General features: G+C 41.3%; 1 protein-coding gene across 1 annotated transcript in view; it reads left to right on the top strand.

Annotated features, from left to right (window-relative positions):
* The window catches only part of VTA1 (vesicle trafficking 1), a 239,811-nt gene extending 228,806 nt beyond the window's left edge, over positions 1–11,005 (top strand). Inside the window, exon 8 of the mRNA XM_063443615.1 lies at positions 9,087–11,005. Coding sequence (XP_063299685.1) covers positions 9,087–9,232 — 146 coding nt within the window. The 3' untranslated portion in view covers positions 9,233–11,005. The remainder of the gene's footprint in view (positions 1–9,086) is intronic.
* The last annotated feature ends 1,519 nt before the right edge of the window (positions 11,006–12,524 follow it).

Raw genomic sequence — 12,524 nt, 5'->3', positions numbered from 1 at the left:
TGGTGACCATTCTTTCGAACTGGGATGACGGATGTTTATCGGGTCAAACATTTGGAGGCCCGAATTGTCAAGGAAAATCTCTGTGCCCTCCTCTGGGTTATCCATGGATGTAGCCATGGAGTCCTGGGGCTCACCCAGAATCTGTTCCCTTATGAAATAAGGGTCAAAGTTGGCCGCGGAGTCCCTGTCGGAAGTCCTCCTGGTCGGAGACAGCCGCCTACCATTCGTCCAGCACAGCTAGTGCATGTGTGGGTTCTGCGTCTTCCTCACCTGAGGAAACCTGTGCGGGGTCGTGGGTAGCACGAGCCGTGGCTTTTTTGCGCTTAGCAGCGGCTTTTCCCTTAGATTTGTGTGGCGCAGTAGCTTTGCCCTTCCGATGGCGTTTAGGCCGATGGGAGCGTTCTCTGGAGGAGTCGGAGTCTTCGGAGTCCGCTCTATAGTGAACTCGTTTAGAGATGGGTTTAGGGGTGTCGAAATTTGTCGGGAGCGACTTAGAAGCAGCCTTTTCTATAGCTGCAGCCACAGCTGCTGTTATCATGGCCTGGAGGTCTGAGGAGGTTTGTGATTCCTCCATGATCTGGAATAGGTATTCGGGCTCACCCGATAGATTTGCGTGAGGGCACTTAGGTACAATTAGTGGAGAGGCCTGGGGACCAGGGGTGGTATGGTATTGGTAATGGTTAACCTGAGAGACTAGAGACTGGTAGGTCGTAGTAGGATGATCAGAGGGCTGTGTCACTGGGACTCACCCAGGTAATCAGAAACCTGCATGAACAGCTCCGCTTAGCAGCACAAAATGGGGGCTCACCCCGGCCAGAATAAGGTAAGGTCCAACTGACTTAAACCAACCCCAAGTGCTAGGCAATAACCTGACTTGGTCCCACTGAGTGAAGAGGCAGGATGTAATAAAGATTTCCTGTTGCTTGCAGTTGTATAGCTGGAGCAGGTAGCTGACAATGCTTATCCCTTTAAGATGGCCGCCGGACTAACAGCCGTTAGTATGGGGAGGATAGTACCTCCCCTAGTGTGGGCGGCAAAACAAGACGCCCGACGTTCGTGTGATTAAAACCGCCGAACGTGCGCCTAGTAATATTGGTCGTGAGCGCCTAAAAAGGCGATCGCACCAAACTGCCGAACGGGAAGCGTTCGGTAGAAAAACCGAATTGTCTGTGTACGGACGCACAGAAACAACCACGGGCGTTCGCGCCTAAAAGTCGATCGCGCCAAACTGCCGAACGAGAAACCATGCCATACATGACAGAAGGCAGAGAGGAGGAGAAAAACTGCAAAAAAGGTATGGAGAGGGAGTATAGACGGCGGGGGGCTTGTGATGGAGCAGCAAAGAAGGAGGAAATGATGTCATATGTCACGCATCTTATACCCTATACTGCATTGTGATTGGTTCTAAGTTTTGTCACTCTTTTCTTTGCTGCTATGGAGTTAGTAAAGAAAGATTATGCAAAATACGAAGCCTCCTGTCATGTGATAAAATTTGAATTTGTGGGGGGGCGGGGCCGGACCGCCGAGCCGGCTGGTCGCATGTTAGACCGGCTCCTGCAGCCTAGCCTTAGAAACAGGCAACTTTAAGCAAATTTTGGCACAAACTTGCCGGCAACGGTGATCCTCGACGGGCAGAGAGCCCTGGGGTCCAGGGCGAGGCTGGCCCTACAGGCTACAGTCCCCTGGAAGAGGAATCCTACCCGACTATCCTGAGGCCTACTCCAGAGGCGAGCGGGACGGACGGCCGCTGCCCTGCCGCTTACTGCTCGGGGCTTGGAGTCGGACCCGCGGGGATACCGGTCCCGTTCCCCCCCCCTATGGACCGGGGGGGTGATCCTGGTCTACATATTTGAGACCCACACTACTGAGCCAGCTTCCTGAGTCTCCCGCCCGTACTGCAGACCGCATGTCGGGCTTAAGATGGCCGCCAAGCTCCAACCTGCAAGCACCGGAAAGCACTCTCTACTCAACAAGACTCCATCTGCCGAGACCACTGGAGGAGCATGGAATGCAACACCACCCAGCTCTACCCACATCACCGGGGAGAGAGGCTGAAGTGGCAGTTACTCAATCCATCAGGCGGAACAACCGCCACGCACTGACGGGCGGTGCACCCGCCCGGGCAGGGGAACGTCGGGAGACTCCCTCCCACACACCGACCACACCGCCGGAGAGCCACCCGCCGCAGGCGGCGGATGACCACCAGGACCCTCCACAGCACCCACCATGGGAAAGACCCGGCCCCGAGAGGCAACCGTGTCTGTGATTACAAGGTGCCAACCCCACATTATGCCCGGAAGAAGGGAGAAGCCCCCTGCAACAACCACCTCCACTCCTCGCTGACCCACCTGCAGACGCTATCAGCAATCTTACCCAGAGGGAACCGGTGCGACTCACGCTTACCCAGTCAAGCATGCAGAACTACCAGAACGGGCATCGGGTGAGGTAACCCAGAATCCAGCAGACTGTGGCCCACAGCTAACAATCCAACCCGCGACACAGCAAACACAGTTTGACCAGCCGAACTATGGACTTTAAAGCGAGACACTCACCAGGGTACACTTCTCACTGCTGATACTAATTCTTTTAACCTGCTAATGTTCCTGATGTGTATCTTTACTGACGCAACTGTTTAATCAGACCAAATGCACTACAGTAAGGTTATATTACAGCTATTATATACACATTGGCATGTCTATAAATCGAATGTAACCTTATCGTCTTGATTTTGCCCGGTCTCCCGTTACTTAGCAGTTACAGTTCCTATTTAGTAGCAGCTAGGATATTGTCAGCTAAACGCATATTGTCATGTCTCTGCTTAGGTGACACTGCTGTAGACAAGCTAGTGTAGCCTTTTGGCATTTTCTTTAACTATAGCCTGCAAGGAACTCACGCAGTATGATGTTTTACCCGCTCTTTAAGTTATACACTCCAGACTAACTGAGCTTGCTACTATATAGTAAGTGCTTACTGTACTACCATTATCGTTACCACGATGCAAACCACTCTGCTGTCTCTTATTCTTACTTTGTCTCGTATTCTGTAACACTCTTGGGCTCGGACAGCTATTGTTCCTGCTATTAAGCCTGACACAGATTCCCAGCATATATTTACCCATGCTTTACTATGTTAATTACTCGCCTGTTCCTGCTATGAATCTGCGCTGATAAGCCATGTATACCATCCATAAAGTTCATCACTTTGACTTAATAACTTTATATTTTACCTTCTGAGTTAAGCTTGTTTATATAATTTAAAATGAGGCTGTTAATCCTAGGAGATATAGCAACGTGTTATGATGTCTTTAACCTGTATAACCCCTGCAAGTCTCCCTCTTTTTATTCTGTACCACCGTAATCACATACCTCAATAAAAGAAAGATTGACAAAAAAAAAAAATTGAATTTGTGAGCTCTAAAGTGCCATAAGATAGGACCAGCAAAATAATAACATAATTTCAAAGTGAGCATGTTGGTTCAATGCCCTTCCAGGGCAGACCATGCACAGAGCTCTGCTGAAGAGCTCTTGCATGAGAAAAGGGCCCTGTATTTTTTCTGCACAGTTCAAGCTAATTTAATAACATGCTTGTGCTGTGTTTCCTTGCAACTTGTCTCTGGTGTCTGAGTGTGTGTGTTTGGAGGACCCAGAATATGTATAGGAGATCTAGTGAGTGTGTGTGTGTATATAGCGGATTCAGAGTGTATATAGGGATCTAGTGTGTGTAGATGATCCAGAGTTGGGTAAGGGATCTAGTGTGTTTCTGGAATGTAATGTGTTTAGGGGTGCAGTATGTGTGTGAGTTGTGCAGTGTGTGTGTGAGGGGTGCTGTAATATATATATATATATATATAATATTGTGTGTGTGTGTTGGGGATTCTGTGCAGTGTGTGTGTGTGTGTGTGTGTTTGTGTGTGTGTGTGTGTAAGGGGTGCAGTATGTTTGTATGTGAGGGTGTGTGTGTGATGGATGCTGTGAGTGTGGGGGTAAAGTGTGTGTGTATGTGGGTGCTGTGTATGTGAGGATGCTGTGAGGGGTGAAGTGTACGTGAGAGAGAAAGTAATGTGTGTGAATGCTGGGTGAAATGTGTCTGTGTGAGAGGGTGGTGTGTGTGTGTGTGTATATGTTAGCAGGGATTGTGTGTTGGGGAGAGGCAAATGAATGCTACTATATAAGAATTTATTTTTTTTTAAATACATTTTTTTTAAAAGACATTATATCTCCCCCCTTCCTTCTTACCTTTAGCCTGGGAGGGGGAACCATGCTGCCATCCCTGGTGGTGCTAGTGGGTAGTGAACTCTAGCCTGCGAGGCTAGAGTTCACTCTTGTGAGCTCGGGGCGTTGTCATCGTGAGAGGAACTTGGCGGAGCTGCAAGGTAGAGCTCCGCTGGGTCCAGTACTGTCTCCCTCCCCAGCTGGTGGCTGCTTGTCTTTGATCTCCCCACCGGGAATGCAGCAGGGCCGGTGCTCAGATAGTGTGACCTGTGATCTCCCCTGCCGGCCTCGACCCATGGCCATCGCAGCCCACCAGGCATTTGTCAGTCCGGACCTGTATCGGTATATATTAGACACATATTGGCAGTAATGTGGCCAAATGTCAAACTCCCACAATATTTACTTTATAGAAATATATTTTGTGTAGCAATTTTTTCTTATATGACCGTTCTTAAACCTAGAGGACAAAATACCAGTTTTATAGTGTTCATTTAACAACATTGACAAATCTGTACACTTCTTGGCATTCAAAGGATGTACACTTATTCATTGTTGTTTTTTAGGTTTAAAGGAACACCATAGTCACCTAAATTACTTTAGCTAAAAAAAAAGCAGTTTTAGTGTATAGATCATTCCCCTGCAATTTCACTGCTCAATTCACTGTCATTTAGGAATTAAATCACTTTGTTTCTGTTTATGCAGCCCTAGCCACACCTCCCCTGTCTATGATTGACAGAGCCTGCATGAAAAAAAAAAAACTGGTTTCACTTTCAAACAGATGTAATTTACCTTAAATAATTGTATCTCAATCTCTAAATTGAACTTTAATCACATACATGAGCCTATTGCAGGGTCTAGCAAGCTATTAACATAGCAGGGGATCAGAAAATCTTAATTAAACAGAACTTGCAATAAAGAAAGCCTAAATAGGGCTCTCTTTACAGGAAGTGTTTATGGAAGGCTGTGCAAGTCACATGCAGGGAGGTGTGACTAGGGTTCATAAACAAAGGGATTTAACTCCTAAATTGCAGAGGATTGAGCAGTGAGGCTGCAGAGGCATGTTCTATACACCAAAACTGCTTTGTTAAGCTAAAGTTGTTCAGGTGACTATAGTGTCCCTTTAATATAAATCTTTGGTCATGTAATGACGTACCGGGTTCTCAGGTTGCTCTCTAGGACTGGGACTAGGGTATTATTTAGGACACCATTCATGAATGTTATTGCTAGTACAATGTGACACCTAAATAAATTAGAAAATCTAATCTTTGTGGTTCATTACGAAACTGTCATGTTGTAATACTCTGAGGAATTGAAAGTGATGCTAAATATAGGAAGATAACCATTTGTTGTTTGAGTCTTTGCAATATCATTCATTAGAGCTGAATAGTGATAAGCCTTAAGGCTTTTCCACTGTTTACAAAAAGCCTTTTCACTACATATTTTAAAAGCCATTTCTATTAAACATTTGCTCTCATCCCTGATGGTTTGAGACATTGTTTGTCTTACTTTGGGCACAGAGTCTCTTTTAGAAGTTATTTTCTATAGTCTGCGATGGAGAATGGCACACATTCATATATCCGTCCTCAATACATACAGTTTGAACGTCATCTGCAGTCGGCTTCAGGGCACAGTAAGTTGTGTACCCCTTGTCTCGTATCAGGCTGGGTGGAATGTTTACTCAAGCATAAAAGCCTTCTTCATCTGTCACACCTGAAGGACAAACCTTTCTCAAAGGTATTGGCTTTCTCATTATAAAAGCCAAGCAGACAATATGAGCATCTATGTTTTAAAAGTCATTCTGTAAGAGGAGAGCGGCACTGAGACAAAACATGCAGCACATCTTGCCTAGGTGATGAATGAAAAGCTTGCAAATCTTCAATTAATGTTAACATAAACAAGAGATATCTATTGCACATACGCAATGCTGCATCAATTTAACCTTTAATGTGATTCTGCATTAAGAAATGATTACCATATAGTAAAGCCACTATTGTCTCACTGAGTACATTGCCCAAGCTGTTTTTAGATTGCCGTTCACAGCATCCTCAGTCTAAAGCTCATTAATAGTTGTTAGAAAATAATCATAATAACATAACACTGTAAAGCAGAAGAGAAGAGCAGATGTGGTGCCTATTTTTAAAAAGGGGTTAAAATCTCGACCAGGAAACTACATACCAGTGAGCTTAACATCTGTAGTTAGGAAACTACTTGAAGGGCTGTTAATGGATAATATTCAAGAATTCATTTTGAACAAAAGTATTATTAGCCAGAATCAACATGAGTTGATAATTGCATAATGCAAAGAAGTTAAAAGAAATATAGATCAGGGTACTCCAGTAAATGTGATCTACTTGGATTTTCTTAAGGCATTTGATACATTAGTAAAACTGGAAAAAGTTGGCTTAGATGAAAAATTATGTTCTTGGATAGAACACTGGCTTTAAGATAGAGTGCAGAAAGTAGTTGAAAATGGAAGATTTTCAAACTGAACAAAAGGTTAGTGGAGTGCCTCGGGTTTCTGTCCTAGGTCCACTTCTCTTTAATCGGTTTATAAACGATCTTGAAGTGGGCATTAAAAGCTATTTATCGGTGTTTGCAGAGGACACAAAAAAAGGTTAAAAAAAAAATACAATCTGTCCAACATATAACGTCTATATAGAGGGATTTGGAAAAACTGGGGGACTGGGCAGGCAGGTGGCATATGAGATTCAATTACAGATCAATGCAAAGTCATGCATTTTGGAATAAGGAAGCCACAAGCCGCAATGCATTAAATAGGATTGAATTAAGGATAACATTAAAGGTAAATGACTTGGGAACGATTACAGATCACAAACTAGACAACAGTATGCAGTGCTGAGCTGCTATTTTTTATTCACGTGATCCAAATATAATTTTGCCTCTTTACAAATCACCTTGAATATGTTGTGCAATTTTGGGCACCAAAGGGAACTATAAAAAGTGTAGAAGCGAGCTACAAAACTAGTAAGAGGGATGGAAAAAATTATGAGGAAAGGCTAGAAAAAAAATGAATGTATTTTCTTTCGAAAAAAAGGCACCTCCCAGAGTATATGGTAGCACTATATAAAGAGTCTGTACAAACTGCGGTGTGCTAAACTATTCATTAGCAGGAATATACAACAGACAAGAGGTCACCTGTTGAGACTGGAAGAAAGGAGTTTTTGCTTACAGTAGAGGAATCTGTTCTTTACAATAAGAACCTTAAAGATGTGGACGTCTCTGCCAGAAAAGCCTGTGTTATCAGATTCTATAGACAAATTTAAAAAAGGCTTGGATGTTTTTTACCATAAACAGAATATTCAAGGATATAATTGATATGTATGTCAACAGATTATTAAACCAATGAGTAAACTGATTGCCATTATGGTATCAATAAGGAATGTTCCATTTTTATTGCATAAAAGGTCATGGGAACAGTTGGGATTGGGGGGGGGGGGAGGGTTACTTCTTTTGGATGAACAGCATAAAAGAATGGGCTTCAGGATTTGACTTGATGGACTTTAGTCATTTTTCAACCTAGGCAACAATGTAAGCAACCCTTTGATCTTTAAAATGACACTGCTTCATCTAATTAAAGTATAGTGTCTGGATTCCCATGTCTCCATTGTTCTATTCAGCTTTAAAGCATTTTGAATGGTTTATCGATAAACAAGAGTTCCCATCAGCCCATCCCTTCTGTGCTGATTTAAGTAATAAGGAAGAATTAGCCTGATCTGCAATGGGCTGCTGTGATTGGCTGTTGTTTATATATATATATATATATATATATATATATATATATATATGTATAGTATAGTGTATTTTGCAATCTTCCATTTTGAATTTTAGGATTAACTGAGTGATCATGATTTTTAAATTGAAGGAGTACAACCTGGTAAATTTAATAGCACACTGTACTCACTAGAACAGCTTCATGTACTCACTAGAACAGCTTCAGTAGTCCAACTCATGTCCTAGCCTCAAAATTGCAATATTTTAATCATTAGAAGGCTTGAAGAGAAGCTCCAAGCCCTCTGGATAGGAGAGCCGGGACTGTTACTTCATGGTTCTCATACCCTGGCATACAGTGATGTCACTCGTGCATGCACTGTGCCATCACAGCTTGTCATAGAGAATCATTGCCATCATTGATTCTCTAAAAGAATCAATGGCGGTGAGTAATGCTTCTCTGATGAGCATTGGATTGGACCAACATCCTCCTGAGAGATTTGGCAATGCAGTAAAGATGAGTAAGATAATGTTTTTTGTTTTTTATATAGCTCACTGTTTTTTATAGAGCTAACTAGGGACACGTTTTTTATAGAGCTAACTAGGGACACGAAGACCATAGTGTTAGGAACCCCCATCATACTTGACAACATGTCAAATTTCCTACAAGGTAAACTTTCTTTGTTTAGGGGATGTTGAGATGTAGTAGGAGTATAGTATAACATTTCTGGAACATTTTAGATTATTATGATATGCTGACAGGCATGTATGTAATTTAGAAAGGGCACAAATTATTTTATTTAAACAAACTAATTTCTAAATACATTTATTGTGGCACCACACAACACATTACTTGTGTGCATTAATGCTTTACTGCATTGTTATATAGAAATCAGTGGGGAGCTTGCATCATTTTGTTGGAACTGGAATGTGTAATGGTGATTCAGCACAACCAGATGATTTTGGATGTCCTAAGCAGAGAGGGTAGTCTTTGGGTGCCAGGGATGTGCTGTTTTATTTTTTTTTTATTTTTCTCAAAACTCTTTAAAACCACTTGACTGCACCAAAACTACTGCAATAAGCCAAAGTATCATTTTAATATTATCACCAATGCATTGTTATATATTTGCTTTTCTCTTTCAACAGATGATGTTCGCTTGACACCAGAAGATATTGCCAGAGCTCAGAAATACTGCAAGTATGCTGGCAGTGCTTTACAGTATGAGGACGTAAGCACTGCTGTGCAGAATCTTCAAAAGGCCTTGCTGCTCCTTACTACAGGCAGAGAGTAAATGATATGGTTCACTTACATGGCTTCAAAATATAACTCTATCCAGTGATCCCAGTTTTACAAAAAGACCTCCTTCTGGTCCAAAACACCATTAAAGATTTGCTTGTTTTGTTTTGTTTGCCAAATCTTTTTTTTTTTTTTTTTTTATGTTTCTTTTCTATAATCCTGGAAACAGAGCGAGGAAGCTGGCAAACGCATATAACTGTTAAGGAAAAAACTTAGCTATGTTTACGATAAGGATATGTGTCTTATAGACTCAGTAAAATAAATACACAAGTTTGGTCCATTGCAACTTGAAGTCTGATTTTAATTTAGCACAGAAAGTAAACGTCATGCTTCCCTAAATCAAATGATCTATTACTAGGCAATTAAACTTTGGAATACGGAGGAACGTGGATGCTGCAGTACAGCCACTTAGACATCTACATTCAAAATACTGTTTTACAGACATCCAAACTTCTGGTTTGGAGGTGGGAAGTTTATATAGATTTATTGTTTTATCAACACAAAGTGGTCTTACTTTTTTTTTATTTTATTCACCCAAAATCTTTGCACAGATCTGCACTAAGCACTTCAGTGATGACGTAATTAGCAAGATATGTAACCACAGTCATCCATGAACTACAAACCATCTTTGCATTGTACCTGTTTTGATCGGTGGCTCACACATTAAAAATTAAACAGTTGATGAATGACTGACAAGCAACAATAAATTCTGATTGCCATAGAAACTGAACCAACCCATAAACATAGATAAGGGTGACCAGGTGTCACTTTTTATTAGGAAGTTTACTGAAAACATGTCCAGCAGACCTCCATTAAGAAAAGGTTTTTTTTGTTTTTGCTTTTGTTTTTTCTTCATACCTGGGTTTACATTTTTGGTACTGCCCTTTTTACAGCCTTTCTACATGCCTTGTGTTTTGTTTTTTTACACCCCCTCCCCCCTTCCATTAAAAGACAAATCTAGTCACCATATTATAGGTTTGTTTTTACCCTTTCCCAGTTGTGTTATCTGTTCCTGCAATTCTATGAGCTTTGTTGATATGCCTACGTGTGATCTATCTTTACCGGTCCTCACGAATCAAGAGACTATAGAGCCTGTTAATTTATTGCAATTCTTTTATTTGCAAATCATATCCAAATTTCAATATCCAAATTATATTCCTGCTACTGACATACCTCTTTGGTTTTGCACTGAATTTCAATTTGCTTGGGCACCTCGCTGATTTTTATTGTCCACATATTTACCGATTAGAATTTAACAAATGTCATCCTTTGTAATCTCATCTAAACCTTATTTCGTATAATTAGTAGAAGGAGTTAAGATTTGTTTGATTTGATCACGCATGCATACTTGGGTAGGTCTAACTTTAAGGTGTGATAAGAAACTCATCAGTACAAACAACATATAGACCTAAATAGTTTCATTATACTAAATCATATATTCTGTTGAAACCATCGAACCCTTGTCAGTACATGGATCTGTCTTATCATTCAAATGTGCTTTGGTAACCACATCAATTCATCCTGGTCTACACTTAGCCCCAGAATATTTCAAATTGTTCAACACAACGTTAGCTGTGATCTACAGGTTTTCATTTTTCAGACCTACACATCCACCATTTAATTTCTGGTATCATTGACACTGATTGGAAAAGCTATAAAATGATAAACAATTGTTAAAATTATCAGTTTTTCACTGTGAAATGAAAGTGCATGGCCGTTAAATGCATGTATATCATGTTGCTTTAGAATAAATTGAGGTCTGATGCTCTGTGTTGTGATTTATTTTAAAGTGTTGATAAATACCTTGGGGGAGATATTATATAATATTCTCACAATGTATCGGCATTTCTACACTTAGAAATTTAAAAAGGGCGAATACATCTATAGAAATGTGCCTCAGGATTATCACAAGCCAAACATTTTAGCACACCATGACAATATTTTACACTTGTCCTTTGTAACATCGTATGATTCTAATCCCTAAAGGACCATTTAAATTAAGATGTGTTCTAATTAAAGCACATTAATGGAAATTAAATTTTTAAATGGATATAATGTATTTTCTTTTTTAAACTTTAGGTTTTATTGAGACAACACAACCATAAAATATAGTTTAACCCCCCTTAAGGACACATTACATGTGTGACATGTCATGATTCCCTTTTATTCCAGAAGTTTGGTCCTTAAGGGGTTAAGCATTGTAAAATACTATGTAGCACATTAATTTAAGTAGAAGAAGTGAACAATACTGCCCATATGTCAAACACATGGAAGTATGGTGCAGCAGGCTTATGCCTCGTTTCCACTGAGTGGATCGGTTCGGGTCAGTAAAGTTTGGAAGGTTTAGAATGGACCAGCCCATTATGGTGAGCGTTTCCACTGCAAGTCAGACCTTTCAGGGCCATGCGGGGTTTAGAAAAAATGCTCTTCCTGTCCACCAATCAATGGTGCCATAACCGAACAGTTCCATTTCCTATGGCCCTACATCTGAAGCAGGACCCTGAATGGATCGGTACGGTTCGCTTGTATGGACTACTTTCATAATGGAAACACCCAAAATAGCGAACCGAACCGATCCGCTCAGTGGAAACGAGGCATCAGCAGCTCAAGACTTTAAAGGCACACTATAGTGTCAGGAATACAAACTCTGGTGGCCTTCTGAGTGACTGTCACTAGAGGTGTTTACATTAAAAATCCTGCAGGGACAGGCTATAGACATCAGAACCACTACATTAGGCTGTAGTGATTCTGGTGACAATAATGTTCCTTTAAGAATAGGTAAGGGAACATTTGAAAATAGAATCAACATCTCAGGGTTAAGGTAGGGGAGTAATCCAATGGCAATATGTAAAGTAGACAGAGAAAAATTAAAATGAAGGCAGGGTTATAATATGTGAATTTAGAGTACATTTCAAATTGTAGGCCCAAATAGGCAACGTGAAAATGTAGCTTTTGTGGCCTTTAAAATGTTAAATATGCTTTGAATTAACTTTAAGTGTGAATTGTAAAGCACTTAAAGGAACCCTCTAAGTGCTCTGTAGTGGTTATGGTGCTAGGAATGTCATGGTGTAAGTATTCAAGGCATCTTAAAATGGTATGACATCTTACCTGGGGTTCTCCAGTGCAGCCTCCAGGCCAACCAGGTGTTTTCTGCCTGAACTAAGCCTGGTCGTGCAAAGCTTAGCTCATTGACTGAGAGCGATCAGCTGGATGCACTCTGCCGATGGGTGGCCCAGAATCTCCTAACTGGAACTTCCCTTTCTCTGAAGGCTGTAGTAGAGGTACCC

Source organism: Pelobates fuscus, chromosome 2 (genome assembly GCF_036172605.1).
Source record: "Pelobates fuscus isolate aPelFus1 chromosome 2, aPelFus1.pri, whole genome shotgun sequence".
In the NCBI taxonomy this organism is placed as follows: Eukaryota; Metazoa; Chordata; class Amphibia; order Anura; family Pelobatidae; genus Pelobates; species Pelobates fuscus.
The sequence above is the reverse complement of the archived record's forward strand: the minus strand, read 5'-3'. Positions and strand labels throughout refer to the sequence as shown.